Here is a 19,496-nt window from a genome sequence, read left to right on the forward strand (position 1 = left end):
CACTGCTTGTGAGATTCAGTCACAAAATGCGGCATTGTGGCAGCAAGCATCAACCATCAGTGATGTCATCACCCAGCAGTGATGTCATCAACCATCAGTGATGTCATCGTTGGTTTGTGAACATTATGAATCCTCCAGTTCAGATTCTGTCCGTCACCATCTTTGCTAGTTCGGAGCGGTTTGGAGCAGGAAGTGACCATATTTGGACGAGCAGGGGGAGGAGCCAGAGGTGGATCTGACCGATCTGATCGGAAACCTGACGATACTACGTCCCGCCCACCGATAGCTGTAACCTGACTGCACCACAGGCCTGTCAATCAAACAGACACGCCCCCAAAAACAGGTCTTCTTGAATCTTCTTTTCTAATGAATGAGGGATTATTTTCAGATGGACCTCCAGAAAACTAATAAGAAGGAGTGACTTTAGCTAACAACACCGAGATAACTGATGGACACATTTGATTCACTTTGGATTTGATGAGAGAAGTTGAATGGGAGTCTATGGAGCCGGAGGCTTTTTGGAGCCGACCTCTAGTGGCACTCGCTGGTATTGCAGCTGAAGACACTTCTGCATCTGAACCATTTTACAGACCTGAAGCTACGAACTTTTTTAAATACCGTCTGTGGGCAGCATTTAGAGTCCAAAATCACTGTTGTAACGCCTGTAACACAAAAGACAACAAGTCTAAAATTACATTTGAGGGCACATTTACTTGCGTATTGCACAAATGACACCAGCTGTTGCATGGCCTGTAGGGACAGCTGGAGTTATTACAATAGGAGTGTATTTGTTCCATTCAAAACACATCTGAATGTATGAATGTTGTACAGAAAGTCAATTCATACATGGTGTGGCGCTGCCATTGTGCCAGGTGTCCCGAGCACCACTAAAGCTTTGACTAAATGTAATTACACTAGAAGATAGAGACCCAGCCGAGCCACCGAGAGCTGGAGGAGATGGAGAGCTTCTAAGATGTGCTGAGTATGTGCCATGGATAACAGGTTTTATATGGACGGTTTGTTATTACCGCGGAGGTTTTATTACCATCATCAAGGACAGGATGCAAGTCTGCGTTTTTACACCCTCTTTAATCTCAGGCTGAATGTCTGCGATTACTCCAACTGCAACGACTGCTTATATTTCACATCACAAATCAGTGATTTTTACCAACATTTCCTGACAAGTTATTCTTCAAATGTGGACTCTGACCCTCGGCTCTGGAAATAAAACTGTTTCTTCCACGGATATTAAGGCTGCGGTCGCTTTCCGGGGTTGATAGTGCGGGAAGTCTGTTCCTCATAGTTAAAACTTGGTTCGCAGCGCCGTGACGGGACGAGCTGGTTTTAACTTTCATCTTACGGACTGTAAAGCAGAAGAATCTCTTCAGAGCATTTATTTAATGGGACGAGCACACCGTGACTGGTTTCAGAAGGATCAGGGGAATAGTACCGGTTTGCGCTTTGATTTAAAAATGTTAAGGGCCATATTGTTCAGCGTGATGACATTATTAGAGAGTACACACTGTGGAGCGCTCAAATTAGGCCCCATAAAACTTTAAACCACAGAACCAACACTCACAAACCCAGTCCAACGATTTACATCCATCATTTTCTACACGCCTGTATCAAATGATAGCATCTATTACATAAAATATTATAGCTGTAAAAACACCTGAATGGTAAGAATACGAGTGCTGCTAAAGCAAGTAAAAAAATAAAAACATAAATGACACGTAGTAAAAAGAGTCGAGGCAGAAATATGACTCTAAAGGTGTTTTAAAGTGGTTTCACGAAAGGAATAATTGGGAGATTTGTTTGTGTTTTTTCTCATGAAAAGATCCAAATTCATTGAATTGATTTGTAACAAATTTGAACTCAAACTTTCATCATATTTTCAAAGTCAGAATAATACTTCTGTACATTTTATTTTGCCCTATGAGATCAGTCTTCTAATCTCAGTCCGATAAAAACAGTCACGTGAAAAAGTGAGTACATCTCATGGAAATTGACGGCTTTTGAATACACAAACATTTGATCCTCTTTGAAGCAGTGGCCACAAGGGAAGTTAGCTTTCCAATTATTTATTCAACAAAAATGTCAATAGAGCTTGTTTTGCATAATTTCCCACAATGACATTTAATTTCCATGAAATGTACTTCATTTTTCTCACGATTTTATTTCTCAAAATATTGAAGTTTAAAAAAAAATGGATGCAGACCTGAGATATGCTTGGTTGGTTATTTTATCTAATTTCAATAAAAGTTGTGTCTTGAGGTATTTCTGTATTTCGTGGTTGGAATATTATCATCCTTTACTTAAGTAAAAATGACAGTAACCAAATAATAAGTACTCCATGACAATTCAATTGTTGTATTTCTACTTTATGAAACGTTTACAGGCAGAAATAGATCCCAACAAAAAATAACAACCTCGTTCACAATGTTTATGTGAGTGTCTTTTGTCTGTTTGTTTGCCAGGCAGGCCAGAGAGATTGTTCTGAAGTACGAAGGCCGACTGACCAGAACCAGAGGCTACCAGACCGCCGGAGCGGATGTACGTACACAACAACTATTCAGCCTCTTTTACACACTGAAGTTTCCTTCAACATGCACACAGTCCCACTTTAAAAATAGACATCGTAACTTTTGCTGTGCAGCAACAACAGCGCCGTCTGTGGACACAGAAATAAGGATTACTGAACGTAACTACAGTTCTATGAGTACGTGTGATGCCCGTTAGAGGGGAAAGTACATATGAATGCATAAATTAATGTTAATCAGCTGAATTAACCCAAAGAGCCAAAACAGCTGAACAGCAGCAGACGCAGTCGTTGGTGGTTTGTGACGTACTAACAGATCAGGAGTGTTAGTGGCGTAAAGTTTTACACACTTTTTGCGTGGTATTGTGTCAGATTTGCAAACGCAATAATTAAAGCAAATTTCAAGCAAACTCCATAATATTTGTGAGATCTTGCAATTCTTTTAAATTCATGCGATTTTTCTGCAAAAAATGTGGTCGTCAGAATCTGTGCTGAAAGTATTAACAATATAAAGTAAATCTTTTCAAACAAAACTCACTTTATTGACAAAATTATCAGACAGGCTGTGCTCCTGTTTACTCATCATCAAATAAAACTCAAGCAGAAAAACAGGAAAGTTGGCTTTCACAATAAAAGTTTAAAATGAAATGTTTGTGATCAAAGGAAGTGATTCCATATCATGATGTGATGTTAAATGAGTTTTCTCCACACGTCCAGTTGTCAGAGACGTCTCTTTGTTTGTTTCATCCAGCAGGTCTATGTGTTGAATGAACATGAATTAAACAGCATCTAAAGCTCTTATTTTGAAAGGCTGATGTAGTCCTTGTTACTATATTCCAGTCACAGACCCTCTGTTCTTTAAAGCTACTGCACTTTCATGATTTTTTTTTTAACTTTTAACCCCATAGTTTTTCAATAAATCAATTTGAATAAATAAATTTAAAAAATATTAGAACTAAAATATGTATGTGATGTGCAGCATGATTATTACCAAAGCAAGTGATTACATATTTATTACTTTATCATGTAGTGCTTCAAAAAAAAAATCCAACTTTTCTTCCTTGACTTGCAATTTGTTAGAAGTTTCAAACAGAAAAAAAAAATCACTTAAAACTCCACAAATTACATCGACATTCACGAGAAAATCTGCCTCAAAATTTTGGATCACAACAATCACAAAAACAGTGCAAGAGACTCCATTAACTCTCGCTGTTATTGGTTTTATTCTATTTTCCAAATGTTCAGCAGCACAGAGACAGTTTGACAATTTAATTTTATAGTGAAATCACAGATCTTCTCCAAAACACTCAAATAAGTATATCAGTGGTGCAGAAAAGTCAAAAGTAAAACAACAAATATCTCTCCGCCGTGGCTTCCTTGAAAACTTTTTTTACCGTATCTGAACTATAAGCTGCCACAACTCCGTTGATTCTGTGTGAATGTATGCTGACCGGAGCGTCTCCATGTTATTCCGCTGCACTGCAGCCGTTTGATGATAAACCAGAATAATAAAACATGCTGGATTTCCTTTTTACAGGCTGCTGAGTTCTGACTTTACGCAGCTCCTCTCCTGCTGAGTGCTGGACACACACATGGATAATCTCCTCTGCTTTATCCGTCTGTGTTACATTCGCACATCTTCAAAGAGGAAGATGGACAGAGAGGAAGATAGCTATGCTGCAGAATCACAGCCGCACGGCTGAATTTATAGCCTGTTGTTATAGCTACGTTTAATTAAAATGTTCCGGCTGCTTCAGACCCATTACAATAAATTGACTTTCAGTGAGCAGTCTGATGATGAGTTATTAATTCTACAGTTCGGCTCCTAGTTAATTGAAAATCACAATCATTGGCCCAGCTGACCTTATTTTGATTAATAATTATCAGCTCAGTTCTGATTTGAACTTTCATCACATCATAAGATGAGATAAGCTGCAGAGTCACATCGCATCAGCGGACAATGTGGATACATGAGCTTCATAATTACATCCTGAATGATGCAAAATCATTTTGTCACAGTTTGTGAGCAATGTAGTAACTGAAATGATATTATTCACCCGGCAGCCGTCGGCTTGGACCCACAGGGCAAACATTTTATTCCTTTTAAAAAAAAAAAACAGAACAAAACATCCATTCTTGAGAATAACATTGTGACAACAGCAAAACCTGTCATATGTTTTTGCATCAACTCGCTAATGTTATGACGCAAATAGATTAATCAGGGTTTTATGGTGGTGTTGTGATGGTGACATGTTGATGAATCTCTCTCGTCCTCGCGCACTCACTCGGTGTGAAGACCAACATGCTTCAGTGTAACCTCGTTTTGATTGGCAAATAAAAACAACTACCACATGACACATCACAAATGACAGGGATGGAAAAATAATAGCATTTCCCAGCATGCCTTCTTCCCTAACTGTTGAAAATAAGCAAGTGATTGATAGATATAATATTTATTTTTACATGCCGTTATAAAGACATATATACATGTCATAGGTGAAGGGAAATGTGATATAATAATAATAATATATATGTATATATGTATATAATAAACCTATAACAGTGACACAAACCTGTTTAACATCAATTGTTTAGATACATCATTGAAATAGTTATAAAACAAAAGGACTTCTGATAGTTCAAACCACACATACTATTGTCTAATATATTATATTGTATATTATCTGTACTTGTGTGTTTGATGGAATTTACGTGCAAAAGTTAGATTATAATTTGATGGACATTTCTTGCCATGCCTACTGTGTCTGCTGGTGCTGTTGCTTTCTAAAGGACTCTTGTGAGCATGCAAATTATATTTCAGAATTCAGGAGGAAATGAAGAAGTACTTGTGCATGTTCTTGTTTCTTTTGACACCTCCTGCAGCTGCTGAAGAAAATGTCCCGTGTGCTGTACAACATCGTGGTTCTGTTCATTCCCTGGGAAGTGAGGATCAAGAAAATTGAAAGTGAGTTGTCTGTTTTCTCTACTTCAAAGACATGCTACTATTAACATGGCCCACAGTGATATTATTTATTTGTTTTATTTATTTTAATGCCTGTAAAGTAATGTCAAATACTGTTTTAAAAACTAGAATTACTCCCGCTGCATCAGTGTGTGTCGGTCGGTCTCAGCCAGATGTTCTCTGCTCCGTCAGGTCACTTCGGGTCGGGTGTGGCCTCCTACTTTATCTTCCTGCGCTGGTTGTTTGGGATCAACATCGTCCTCACCATCATGACTGGAGCCTTCATCGTCCTGCCGGAGGTCAGCAAGTCTATGATACTGTATCCTATTAATACCAATGCTCATGTATAATAATAGTATATATGATACTGCACTTTATATGTAAATAATAAGTTAGTCCTCCAGTTTCTTTGCATTGTTGCGATCAACAATGTTTGATTTTGCAGTGGATTTTCTGAATAGTTGTGATGTAATTTGCAAGGTTTTACTTGATTTTTGCAGAAAATGTTGGGAATTCGAAAAGATTGTAGGTTGAGAAAGAAAAATTTGATTTATTTTAAGCAATACCTGATACATAAATCTGTAATCACTTCCTGTGATAATAATCATGCTGCACATTACAGAAATATTTTAGTTCTGATCTTTTTTTTATGAACTTAGAGAACCGTGGAGACAAAAGCTCCTAAAAGGTCCTAAAAGGTCCTAAAAGCTGCGTATGTCTCCAGAACAGACCGTCTGTGACTGGAATATAGAAACAAGGACGACATCAGCTGTCAAAATAAGAGCTTTAGATGCTGTTTAATTCATGTTCATTCAACACATAGACCTGCTGGATGAAACAAACAGAGAGACGTCTCTGACAACTGGACGTGTGGAGAAAACTCATTTAACATCCAGTAATATGGAATCACTTCCTTTGATCACAAACATTTAATCACATCATTTTAATGTGAAGAACACAATTTCCGCAAACCTCACCACTTCTGATTTTTCTGCTTGTTGGATATTGCGGTGTTTGCTTGAATTTGCGTTAAACCAGAGGGACTGATTAATAAATTATGGCTCGCGATTTGGTGGTTTGTGATATCCTGCAAGACAAATCAGATTTTTTTTTTTTCTTTTTAAATTGATTCAGATTCTACTCGTGTGAACATTTAACTTTGTGAAAAAGCACACCGTTCTCCGACTCGTTAATGTTTCTTTGGATCTCTACGACAGTTTTGTTCACAATTAATAACTAGTAGATTAAATCGTAAAGAATTGAAGATAGTACATATTCATATATAAAATAAATCCTATTATAGCCACTGACTGAAGGAGGAGTTCGAGGCTTTAACATGTCAATTATAACTGAAGAAGCCTTTTGGATGAGATTTACAACGTCGAGCAAGGCCAGTTTCCTTCAGGTCACACTTGGATTAGCTTTAAGGATTAATTTTCTGGTGAATTTCTTCCAGGGTGATACTAAAACCACTTAGGGTTGTATTATATATCCAATTAATGTATTATTTTCTGACTCTGCACTGACACGATTGCTTTGCTGCTATTAACTGTCAAAGATGCCTCATCATTGGCAACTAAATTTTGATACCGAGGCTCATTTTAAAAGCATAAATATAGGAGTCAGTGTCAGTGAGCCACAGCGTGTGTCATACGTAGGCTCTGTTTCATAAAATCACTCAGTTTGAACTTCGACGAGCAAACCGTACCTTCAGACTAATTTTTGCCCACATGCCTCTCTGAGCTGCAGTAACTGCACAACGTGTGATGTGTTCAGGGAACATTGGTCAATTGGATTAGGGGACATCTGTAAATTGCAGCTACAGAAAATAACCTGGGTTACATTCTACCCCTTTAAAACTGCATGAAAATTGTGTAATGTAATTTCTTTCTGTTAAAATTGAATTTTTAAACTTGGTTTTAAAAAAGTATCGCTCAGGGACTGGTACTGATATTTCAACAATACCCGGCCCTCATAAATGTTTTTGTTCAAATGATCAGAACACTTAAGAGGATCCATTACAAACAAGCACAACCTGCAGACAGATATCCTGCAGGATTTATGTTCGTCTCTCACATGCAGACACAAGCAATTTCCCTCGACATGACTTATCCAGTCATTCCTACGGCCGGATCTCATTTCTTCCACATATCTCTCCTCCCCTCCACGGTTTGTTGGGACTGACCTTCCGCTGCCTCCTCTCAGACGTCCTATCTTTATCGCACCTCTGCTTAGTCAGTAATATCATCCACCATCAAACATCATGGATGTTCTGTCACATTTTATGTCTTTGTTTTTACTCGGTGAATTATATGACCAAAGATGGAACGTAGGGTCAGTCCACCTCAGTTATTACTCACTTTAAAAAAAAATATTGTGCAGGGAAACTCTATAGATACATTATCCTCCATGATTTAATCTGTTCATTATGTTGGACACGTTGCAAAATAGGTTTCAGGCCTGGTCACACCAGCTTCTATAATATTTTGCATGACATGCAGTTCATGTGCCTGCAATCACTGTGATTCCTTCGACTTCTAAAACATGTGGGACGTTTTGTGAAATGTAAATAAAAACAGAATTTGAGAATTTGCAAATCATTGTAAACCTACATTTAATTGAAAATAGGACAAAGATAACATATCAAATGTTGAAACTAAGATATTGTATTGTTTTATGAAAAATATTTGATGCCAGCTAAAGTTGGGACAGGGGCAAAAAAAGACTAGTAAAGTTGTGTAATGCTAAAAGAAACACCTGGTGGACCATCTCACAACTAATTAGATTAATTTCCTGATTAATTTTTACTGCCATTATTCCTCCAAAGATCTTAGCACATATTTTTCCTGACGAACCTTCTACCCAAAGTGCAAAAAAACCCAAAAAAACAGAGCCCTGAAACTTACCATGACACTAAGCTTTTTTTGATCAATTTATGAGCCCCACATACCTTGGGATCCCCTTAATGGCTCTCGCCCTAAGCCTCCCGTGAATTCTTTACCCCAAACCCACCCCTTGGTGACTTAACAATCGTTTATTAACCCTTCAAGGCTGATTTATTAATCGCTTCACTCAACAAATATTCCTACCTATTAATTTAAGGGGGCACAAATGAGCCACCCTCTTAACTTCCCTTATACTTTTCCTAATTACCCTTAATATGCTTGGCCTCCTCCCCTATACCTTCACACCTACCACGCAACTTTCCCTTAATATAGCCTTTGCTGTACCCTTATGACTCGCTACCGTTATTATTGGAATACGAAACCAGCCAACACCTGCCCTAGGACACCTTATCCCCGAAGGAACCCCTACACTTCTGATCCCCGTTTTAATTATTATCGAAACAATTAGCCTTTTTATTCGACCCCTCGCCCTTGGATCAGTAACATGATTGAGTACAAAAAGATCATCCCAGAGAGGCAGAGTCTCTCAGCAGTGAAGATGGGGAGAGGTTCACCACTCTGTGAAAGACTTTGGGAAAATAGTTCAACAATCTAAGAATAATGTTCCTCAACGTAAAACTACAAAGAATTAGTGGATTTCATCGTCTACGGTTCATAATATCATTAAAAGATTCAGAGAATCTGGAGAAATCTCTGAACACAAGGGACAAGGCTGGAAACCAATATTGGATGGTGGTGATCTTCAGGCCCTCAGGCAGCACTGCATTAAAAACACACTATTCTGGAGTGGAAATCACTGCATGGGCTCAGGAACACTTGTGAAAACCATCGTCTGCGAACACAGTTCATCGCTGCGTCCACAAATGATGTTAAAACTCTCCAAAGAAGAAACCAGATAGAAACATGATCCAGAAACACCGCCGCCTTCTCTGGACCGAGATCATTGAAGATGGACTGAGGTGAAGTGGACAACTGTCCTGAGGTCTGATGGATCACAATCTGAGATTCTGTTTGGAAATCATGGACGCTGCATCCTCCAGGTTAAAGAGGAGAGGGACCATCCAGCTTGTTATCAGTGCTCAGTTAAAAAGCCAGCATCTGTGATGGCATTATTTGATATGAAAAATACAACAAAGGAGACTCTGAACTGTTGAGGAGCTGAAATCCTCTACCAGGCAAGAGTGGGACCACATTTGACTTTAAAAACTCCAGCTGCTGGTCTCCTCAGTTCCCCAACATTTCCAGAGTGTTGGTAAAAGAAGAGGTGATGCAGCTCAGTGGTGAACATGATCCTGGAACAACTTTATAGAGACGTGTCGCTGCCATCAAATTCAAAATGAGCAGATATTTCTCATAAAACAACAACATTTCTCAGTTTCAATATTTGACATGGTGTCTTTGATAGAATTGCAATTAAATATGGGTTTATGTGATTTATGAATCATCACATTCTGGTTTTATTTACATTTTACACAACGTCCCAACTGTTTTGGAAACAGGGTTTTAAGGTCAATTATCATCAATTGATCCCCTAAAGACAAACCATTGACCATCAGCAAACCATCATGGGTTGACCATGAATTCATGTTGTGAAGGAGTGACAGCTGTTGTTTCCCAACAGTAACCAAGTGATTATTGTTATTGTAACCGTGATGGCAAAAAAAAACATTTACAGAATATGTACTGAGTTTTATTGTGCCTAAATCTAGCAACACTAACCATGACGCATGGACAGAAAATGTATTTGTTGTAATATTGACACTTCTCTGATGCGTTTGTGTGAACTAGCTGCTGGCTGGAGCTCCATTTGGAACAACGAGGAGTAAAACTATCCCAAAGGAGCATCTGGCCTCCGCCCAGGACCTGGACACCATCTGGTCTCTCGGGGCAAGCCTTTCTTTCCTTTTACTGCTCTGTCAACAGCACATTACTTACAGACACAATGGACCATTATTGAAACATTACTTTACTGCCTCCCTGACCTCTACTGCAGTTTAAACATCACTTTCACAAGTTACATAAGTTTAGACTATTGTAAAGACGTTCTTACGTCTCTATATTTCAGAGGCAATAATGAACTATATTCTAGGCGAAGTTGATTTTCTTTATCATGACATCCTCGTCTTGTGTCTCTTTGTGTTTATTGTGAACATGTGTTGTGTTTAACTCTCCACAGGGCTACCTGCAGTACTCTGTGTTATTCTACGGGTACTATGGCAGGGTGAGGAAAATTGGCAGTGCAGGCTACCGACTGCCTCTTGCCTACTTCCTGGTTGGGATGGCTGTCTTTGCCTACAGTTTCATCATTCTGTTACGAAAGTAAATCTTTATGCTCTTTACTACTTATTCTGATATGATTTGATGAATTCCGTTTTAGGTAACTTTTACATATGCGTTTCAATCGTTGACTGAAAGCAGCCCTGTGACTGGTGACCTGTCGAGGGTAAGCTGGGATAGCTTTCACTCAATGCTGCTCTGATATTTTATGGACTCCACAAAAAAGCCATTCAGTGTGGTATCCATAGTTACAAGACAGGAGTCATATGTACCGGTAGCGTGTTCACAGCTAGCATGTGTGTATGCAACACCGTCTGACCACGCGTAAACAGTCTAGATCCACTCTAGTGTCACCTAGAGGCAACGATGTTCATTACATGCCACAACATAGCTAAGAATGATGGGAATTTATTGGGATTCAGAAGTAGTGCATTTGAAGCAGTCACCAAATGAGCCAAAGAGGTTCTGGGTCTCACTTTCGTACCGGCACAAATCTGGTGTTATTACAGATCCAGGCACCTTTTCCTGTTGGTGCAGCACAAGGGGCTTTTTTTCTGTGCTAAGCCACGTTGCAGTTTTCGTGTCGCTAGAGATGCGCTCATTCAGTGGAATTTCGGGGTAAATTTTGAGGTGATGTACGTATTTTATCATACTTACAAAAATAATTCAAACACGATTTTTTTGAATGCAACTTTTTGATTCAGCTAATCATATAATAAGGTAAGATGACTCTTGTCTGTTGAATTCAGTGTGAATCAGACGGTTGTCATCACGCAACAGCCGATCTCGACCATAAAATGGCAAAACCACTTCGGTTAACTACAAATGAATTGCAATTTAAATTACATATTAAGGGTTAACAATTGAGTTATTTTCACCTGCTGATCTGGTTTAATAATCTACCAGCTGATTGACGCTGTGTCATTTACAGACGAAGGATTCGGGTAATTAACGCTCGGAAGCTTCGGTTATTTAAATAATGATTGAAAAGTAAACAATTCACACCGACAGTTCCTGATGCAGTTTATTTATTAACACGACAACATCAGTGATGTTTTTGCCATTTTGAGACATTTCGTTCCTGGACGAGTACATCAGATTCCTCCTGTGTAAAGTTTGGCTGAAACGTAATGCTCCTGCAGGATGGCCAAGAACTCCCGTCTGAGCCTGGCCAGCGCCTCCGATGAGAACTTTACCTTCTGCTGGAGAGTTTTCTGCGCGTGGGATTACCTGATCGGAAACCTGGAGGCCGCCGAGAGCAAAGGAGCCGCCATCGTCAACAACATCAGGGTCAGAGACACACAAGGACACACACACCAGAGACAGAGCTAGTCTGGAATTATATATCCCCAACACTTCAATCATGCTGAATGTTTTTCTGCACAGGAAGCCATTGTTGAGGAGCAGGAAAAGAAGAAGGATACCAGCCTGTAGGTGTCAGTCATCCATGCGTCTTGTTCTTCTATGTTTTCCCTTTTAATGATGCTCAAACCAGCTGATTTACAGCAGCCAGCATGGAAATATTCAACAGTTTCTATACACTGACGTGAACTCATTGTGATATAGAAACTGAGTTTCTATAACACAATGAGTGATTTTAGTAAAGGACATCTCAGAATATACAGGTGGATGTGAGGGTGGAGGCGGGATTTTTAAAAGTTCATTTCAACAATACGCAGCCGCTCCACAAATAAGAAATCGTGATCGCAATAATGAATGTGAATTCAAGCAAATTCTTTTTTTTAATTCACATGATTTTTCCGCAAAAAACGTCATCAACAGAATCTGAGCTGAAAGTAATAAAACATAAAGTAAATATTTTTTAACAAAACTGACTTTATTAACAAAAGTAATTCCTCATTTCCAACCAGAAAGTTTCTGCTCCTGTTTTCTTCACCAAATAAAACTCTGTTCATCGGAGAAAAAACAGGAAGTGACGGGGTTTGTGGGAAATGTGTTCTTCACATTAAAATGATGTGATTAAATGTTTGTGATCAAAGGAAGTGATTCCATATTACTGGATGTTAAATGAGTTTTCTCCACACGTCCAGTTGTCAGAGACGTCTCTTTGTTTGTTTCATCCAGCAGGTCTATGTGTTGAATGAACATGAATTAAACAGCATCTAAAGCTCTTATTTTGAAAGGCTGATGTAGTCCTTGTTTCTATATTCCAGTCACAGACGGTCTGTTCTGAAAACATACGCAGCTTTTAGGACCTTTTAGGACCTTTTAGGAGCTTTTAGGAACTTTTATCTCCACGGTTCTCTCAGTTCAATAAATACATAAATTAGATCAGAACTAAAATATCTCTGATGTGCAGCATGATTATTATCACAGGAAGTGATTACACCTTTATTCTTTTATCAGGTAGTGTTTTAAAAAAATATTTTTTTCTTTCTCGACCTGCAATTTTTTCTAATTTCAAATTTTACGCAAAAAAACTAAATTAAAACTTGACAAATTACATTGAAATTTTTTGGGAAAATTCACCGCAAAATCAAACATTTTGGATCATAGCAATCACAAAAGAAATCCTGGAGGGACTAAGTCGTAGTGGCAGCAACAAAAGAGTGAGGCGGGCTGAGCGCAGATGGAAAGCGTGTGTTGGATGGACTGTATGTTGATGCTCTGAGACACTCTGAACCGTCTCCTGCTGCTCACCGCCGCCGTGTCTTTCTGTTCAGGGCGGTTCTGATCAGTCTGCGTATCCTGGCCAACATCCTGGTGCTGCTGTCGCTCGCCGGCAGCATCTACATCATCTACTTCGTGGTGGACCGCTCTCAGAAACTGGAGCAGGAGAAGCCGGAGCTGACGCTGTGGGAGAAGAACGAGGTAGAGGAGCTGAGCAGACATCATCATCATCATCATCATAAGCAGCATCATTAGTCGGATTAGATTACCCGTCATACAATACAGCTCCAAAGCACCGATGGAGGTGGAGGCTTGAAACAGATACGGTGGAGGACGAGCACTGAGTCAGTCAGTGACAGCTCATGGCTTCAGAGAGACGTAGTCGCCCTGAATCCTCTGTTGACCCACCAGATCCATCAATCCAGGACAACCTCATTCTCAGAGACAGATTTTGGTGCTGTGGAGCTCAACGATAACAACGGTCAACGGGCAGAGGCCGAAATAAACCCTGTGCTCTGAACCGCATACTATTTCCTTTAACTTTCAGTACGAACTGCAGCGTACAGTTTCTACTGTTGCATGTAGTATGTGTACAACTGTAACGTACGACTTTGACTCACAGTCGCGCGACGTTTAATATAAAAAGAAAAAGGATGCAATTTGGAACGACTTCCTTTTAATACCTCTTCTTCTTCTTCCTGTTGTGGGCGGAGCATCAGCGCCACCAACTGTCTCGGCGGCTCAGTCAATGTGACATATCTTCCGCTGCAAAGGATTGTGGGTCAGAACAGCCAGAGTATCATGCTGACCTGCAGACTGCAGATGTAGTAGAACATCCTGGTACTTTGGTATCCTACATTTAACATGCTACGTCTAACATACTACGTCTAAAATACTACGTCGAACATGCTACGTCAAACATACTACGCCTAACATACTACCTCTAACATACTACCTCTAACATACTACGTCTAACAAACTACGCCTAACATGCTACGTCAAACATACTACGTCTAACATACTACGTCTAACATACTAACATACTACGTCTAACATACTACGCCTAACATGCTACGTCAAACATACTACGTCTAACATACTACGTCTAACAAACTACGTCAAACATACTACGCCTAACATGCTACGTCAAACATACTACGTCTAACATACTACGTCTAACATGCTACGTCAAACATACTACCTCTAACATACTACGTCCAACAAACTACGCCTAACATGCTACATCAAACATACCACGTCTAACATACTACGTCTAACATACTACGCCTAACATGCTACCTCTAACATACTACGTCTAACATACTACGTCTAACATACTGCCTCTAACATACTGCCTCTAACATACTACGTCTAACATACTATGTCTAACATACTGCCTCTATCATGCTACCTCTAACATACTACGTCTAACATACTACGTCTAACATACTGCCTCTAACATACTGCCTCTAACATACTGCCTCTAACATGCTACCTCTAACATGCTACCTCTAACATACTACCTCTAACATACTACGTCTAACATAATACGTCTAACATACTGCCTCTAACATACTGCCTCTAACATGCTACCTCTAACATACTACCTCTAACATACTACGTCTAACATGCTACGTCTAACATGCTACGTCTAACATACTGCCTCTAACATACTGCCTCTAACATGCTACCTCTAACATACTACCTCTAACATACTACGTCTAACATACTATGTCTAACATGCTACCTCTAACATACTATGTCAAACATACTGTGTCTAATATACTACGTCTAGCATACTACCTCTAATATACTACGTCTAACATACTATGTAGAACATACAATGTCTAACATGCTATGTCTAACATACTATGTAGAACATACAATGTCTAACATGCTACGTCTAACATACTACATCTAACATACTATGTCTAACATACTACCTCTAGCATACTATGTCTAACATACTACCTCTAACATACTATGTCAAACATACTATGTCTAACATGGTACCTCTAACATACTATGTCAAGCATACTGTGTCTAACATACCACGTCTAGCATACTACCTCTAATATACTACGTCTAACATACTATGTAGAACATACAATGTCTAACATGCTACGTCTAACATACTACCTCTAACATACTATGTCAAACATACTGTGTCTAACATACTACCTCTAACATACTACCTCTAACATACTGCGTCTAACATGCTACGTCTAACATACTGCCTCTAACATACTGCCTCTAACATGCTACCTCTAACATACTACGTCTAACATACTATGTCTAACATGCTACTAACATACTATGTCAAACATACTATGTCTAACATATTACGTCTAACATACTACCTCTAACATACTACATCTAACATACTATGTCTAACATACTGCCTCTAACATACTACCTCTAACATGCTACGTCTAACATACTATGTCTAACATACTGCCTCTAACATACTACCTCTAACATACTACGTCTAACACACTATGGCTAACATGCTACCTCTAACATACTATGTCAAACATACTGTGTCTAACATACTACGTCTAGCATACTACCTCTAATATACTACGTCTAACATACTATGTAGAACATACAATGTCTAACATGCTACGTCTAACATACTACATCTAACATACTACGTCTAACATACTGCCTCTAACATACTGCCTCTAACATGCTACCTCTAACATACTACCTCTAACATACTACGTCTAACATGCTACCTCTAACATACTACCTCTAACATACTACCTCTAACATACTACCTCTAACATACTACGTCTAACATACTATGTCTAACATTCTACCTCGAACATACTATGTCAAACATACTACGTCTAACATACTATGTCTAACATACTGCCTCTAACATACTACCTCTAACATACTACGTCTAACATACTGCCTCTAACATGATACCTCTAACATGCTACCTCTATCATGCTACCTCTAACATACTACGTCTAACATACTGCCTCGAACATGATACCTCTAACATGATACCTCTAACATGATACCTCTAACATGCTACCTCTATCATGCTACCTCTAACATACTATGTCTAACATACTACGTTTAACATACTACATCTAACATGTTACATCTAACATGCTGTGTACTGGGACGTACTAGATCTGTTTCTGGCGTACTTAATAATATGGTTGGTAGTTTGGAAACTGGAACGCACGGAAACTGTCTGCTGCCACTTCCAGCGTAGCCGTGCGTACATCGTTACTATAGTAACCCATGCAGATAGGTCTGTCCTAAAGATCTGAAATAAATCTGACTGACTAAACACAGTTTTAGTCTTAAATTCTCCTTTAAATTCTGTTAAATTTAGAATAGAACAATTTACAATTAATGACAGTATCATATATATATATACATATAAATATATACACACACATATATATATATGCATATATATATATATATAGTATCAAGTTGATGATACTGTTTACGTTCTGCTGTTTATATTCTTGTCAGACAGAGTGAGGAACATATTTCACTTCATCTGATCATCCACATAAAGACTTCCACATATTTCTTGACCAAAGAGAGACAGAAGGAAATGTTTGTTATGTTTTATAATGATGTTCAGTAGAATATTAGTCTTCCCAGTCCGTGACGTGTGTCCGTCCGTGTCCGTCCTCCCTCCAGGTGAGCGTGGTGGTTTCCCTCATCACCATGATCGCCCCGTCGGCCTTCGAGCTGGTGTCTCAGCTGGAGATGTACCACCCGAGGACCTCGCTGCGGTTCCAGCTGGCCCGGTACTCCGTCGCTGCCTCAGCACCGTCACACGTCCCGGGTCGGACCGCACGCTGACGTTTTCATGTTATTGTGTGTTCACAGAGTGCTTGTTTTGTACCTGGGGAATCTCTACAGCCTCATCATCGCCCTGCTGGATAAAGTCAACAGTATGAGCTCTGCTGTGAGTATTAAAGTTAACTTCTCTGTGTCATAAATAACATCATTCACATCATTTGAGTTTTTTTTTAGTTAACTTTCTGACTTTGATTTGTTGTGAGTATGATTTTCTTTCTGCTCGTCAAAAAATAAAAACATTAGAACGTGAAAAATATAACACGTGTGTTAAGAGATAATATCCCAGTTATTCTGTTTCATTGTACAACAAGTAGCTCCGCCCCAGAGGTCTGATTGGAACAAATCATCATGACATCACACCGTGCTCATCACTAGAAATATCACTCCACCTCCTCAGTGGGAAAATAGAATTAGAATAGAGTTTCATATACTATGTAATATAATGTAGTTTCTACTTGTTATAGTTCTATTAAATGACCCATTTGGTGAAGTCGGGTCTCTTTTGGTCCTTTTTGGTCGCTCTGAGCACCCGTACCGTAACACCACGGATAGTCACGCACTTACAGTCCTAGCGGAGGCTAGCTGGACCGGTTTGGTTTGAACACATGACACGGAGCTAAAATGTTAAAAACACATGAGAACATGGATATCTTAGTTCATCAGATATCTTTGTTCATCACATATCTTTGTTCATCAGATATCTTTGTTCATCAGATATCTTTGTTCTTCAGATATCTTTGTTCTTCAGATATCTTTGTTCATCAGATATCTTTGTTCATCAGATATCTTTGTTCTTCAGATATCTTTGTTCATCAGATATCTTTGTTCTTCAGATATATTTGTTCTCCAGATATCTTTGTTCTTCAGATATCTTTGTTCATCAGATATCTTTGTTCTTCAGATATCTTTGTTCTTCAGATATCTTTGTTCATCAGATATCTTTGTTCTTCAGATATCTTTGTTCATCAGATATCTTTGTTCTTCAGATATCTTTGTTCATCAGATATTTTGTTCTTCAGATATCTTTGTTCTTCAGATATCTTTGTTCATCAGATATCTTTGTTCTTCAGATATCTTTGTTCTTCAGATATCTTTGTTCATCAGATATCTTTGTTCTTCAGATATATTTGTTCTCCAGATATCTTTGTTCTTCAGATATCTTTGTTCATCAGATATCTTTGTTCGTCAGATATCTTTGTTCTTCAGATATCTTTGTTCTTCAGATATCTTTGTTCATCAGATATCTTTGTTCTTCAGATATATTTGTTCTCCAGATATCTTTGTTCTTCAGATATCTTTGTTCATCAGATATCTTTGTTCGTCAGATATCTTTGTTCTTCAGATATCTTTGTTCATCAGATATCTTTGTTCTTCAGATATCTTTGTTCATCAGATATCTTTGTTCTTCAGATATCTTTCTTCTTCAGATATCTTTGTTCTTCAGATATCTTTGTTCATCAGATATTTTGTTCTTCAGATATCTTTGTTCTTCAGATATCTTTGTTCATCAGATATCTTTGTTCTTCAGATATCTTTGTTCTTCAGATATCTTTGTTCTTCAGATATCTTTGTTCTTCAAGTTTTGTACTTCGGATATCTTTGTTCTTCAGATATCTTTGTTCTTCGGATATCTTTGTACTTCAGATATCTTTGTTCTTCAGATATCTTTGTTCTTCGGATATCTTTGTACTTCGGATATCTTTGTTCCAACCAGACTGAGCTAGCTGAGCAGTTTAGTGTTTCTGTTCTGTATTTATTCAGTTGGAGTTGGAAAGTTGATTGTTTTCCAGTTGTTAGACACATGGGGTATTGCCATGGAAACAGATCACACATAAAAGTTTTATATTTTGAGTGAATTGCTCCACAATATGAAAACATTTACATTACATATTCTACTTAGTTGGTAACTTGTACAATCACAATGTTACACTGGAGTGTGTTTTAACATCATAATTGGTGCGACAGTGATGCGTTCAGGACCGAGGCGCTCGCCAGTAATGACGTTAAAACATCACCCTCCAGTGTCATATTGCTTCATCATCACACCTGACTGGAAAGAGTTTTTAGAGGAGCTGTTTCTTGGAGAAAGTGTACAGACTTTCTGCACGGCACAATATGAGCATTTGCAAGTCAGAAAATGACCTTTATGTGACCTTTGACCTGTTAATTCAGATCAGGTGGTGATGAAGAAGGGCTGTTGTTGCTAACACTGACACTGATACGTCAGAACATGAAGTGTCCTCAGTTTGTTTTATAGAATTGGACAGTATAGTACATAATAGTACATAAAACTACAAATCACTGAAGCCATTTCACTCATATTATGATGTTTTGATGTATA

The 19,496-nt window shown here is 38.6% G+C and overlaps 1 protein-coding gene across 1 annotated transcript in view; it reads left to right on the forward strand.

Moving 5' to 3' along the window:
• The window catches only part of LOC138628437 (transmembrane channel-like protein 3), a 36,973-nt gene that overhangs the window by 3,242 nt on the left and 14,235 nt on the right, over positions 1 to 19,496 (forward strand). Inside the window, exons 3-12 of the mRNA XM_069711486.1 lie at positions 2,478 to 2,553; positions 5,423 to 5,504; positions 5,694 to 5,800; positions 10,196 to 10,294; positions 10,584 to 10,726; positions 11,827 to 11,974; positions 12,071 to 12,114; positions 13,369 to 13,516; positions 16,991 to 17,100; positions 17,183 to 17,261. Coding sequence (XP_069567587.1) covers positions 2,478 to 2,553; positions 5,423 to 5,504; positions 5,694 to 5,800; positions 10,196 to 10,294; positions 10,584 to 10,726; positions 11,827 to 11,974; positions 12,071 to 12,114; positions 13,369 to 13,516; positions 16,991 to 17,100; positions 17,183 to 17,261 — 1,036 coding nt within the window. The remainder of the gene's footprint in view (positions 1 to 2,477; positions 2,554 to 5,422; positions 5,505 to 5,693; positions 5,801 to 10,195; positions 10,295 to 10,583; positions 10,727 to 11,826; positions 11,975 to 12,070; positions 12,115 to 13,368; positions 13,517 to 16,990; positions 17,101 to 17,182; positions 17,262 to 19,496) is intronic.

The sequence above is a fragment of the Brachyistius frenatus genome, unplaced genomic scaffold (assembly GCF_029030835.1).
Source record: "Brachyistius frenatus isolate BFR_SWC_R1_liver_20210118 unplaced genomic scaffold, ASM2903083v1 Contig_100, whole genome shotgun sequence".
In the NCBI taxonomy this organism is placed as follows: domain Eukaryota; kingdom Metazoa; phylum Chordata; class Actinopteri; family Embiotocidae; genus Brachyistius; species Brachyistius frenatus.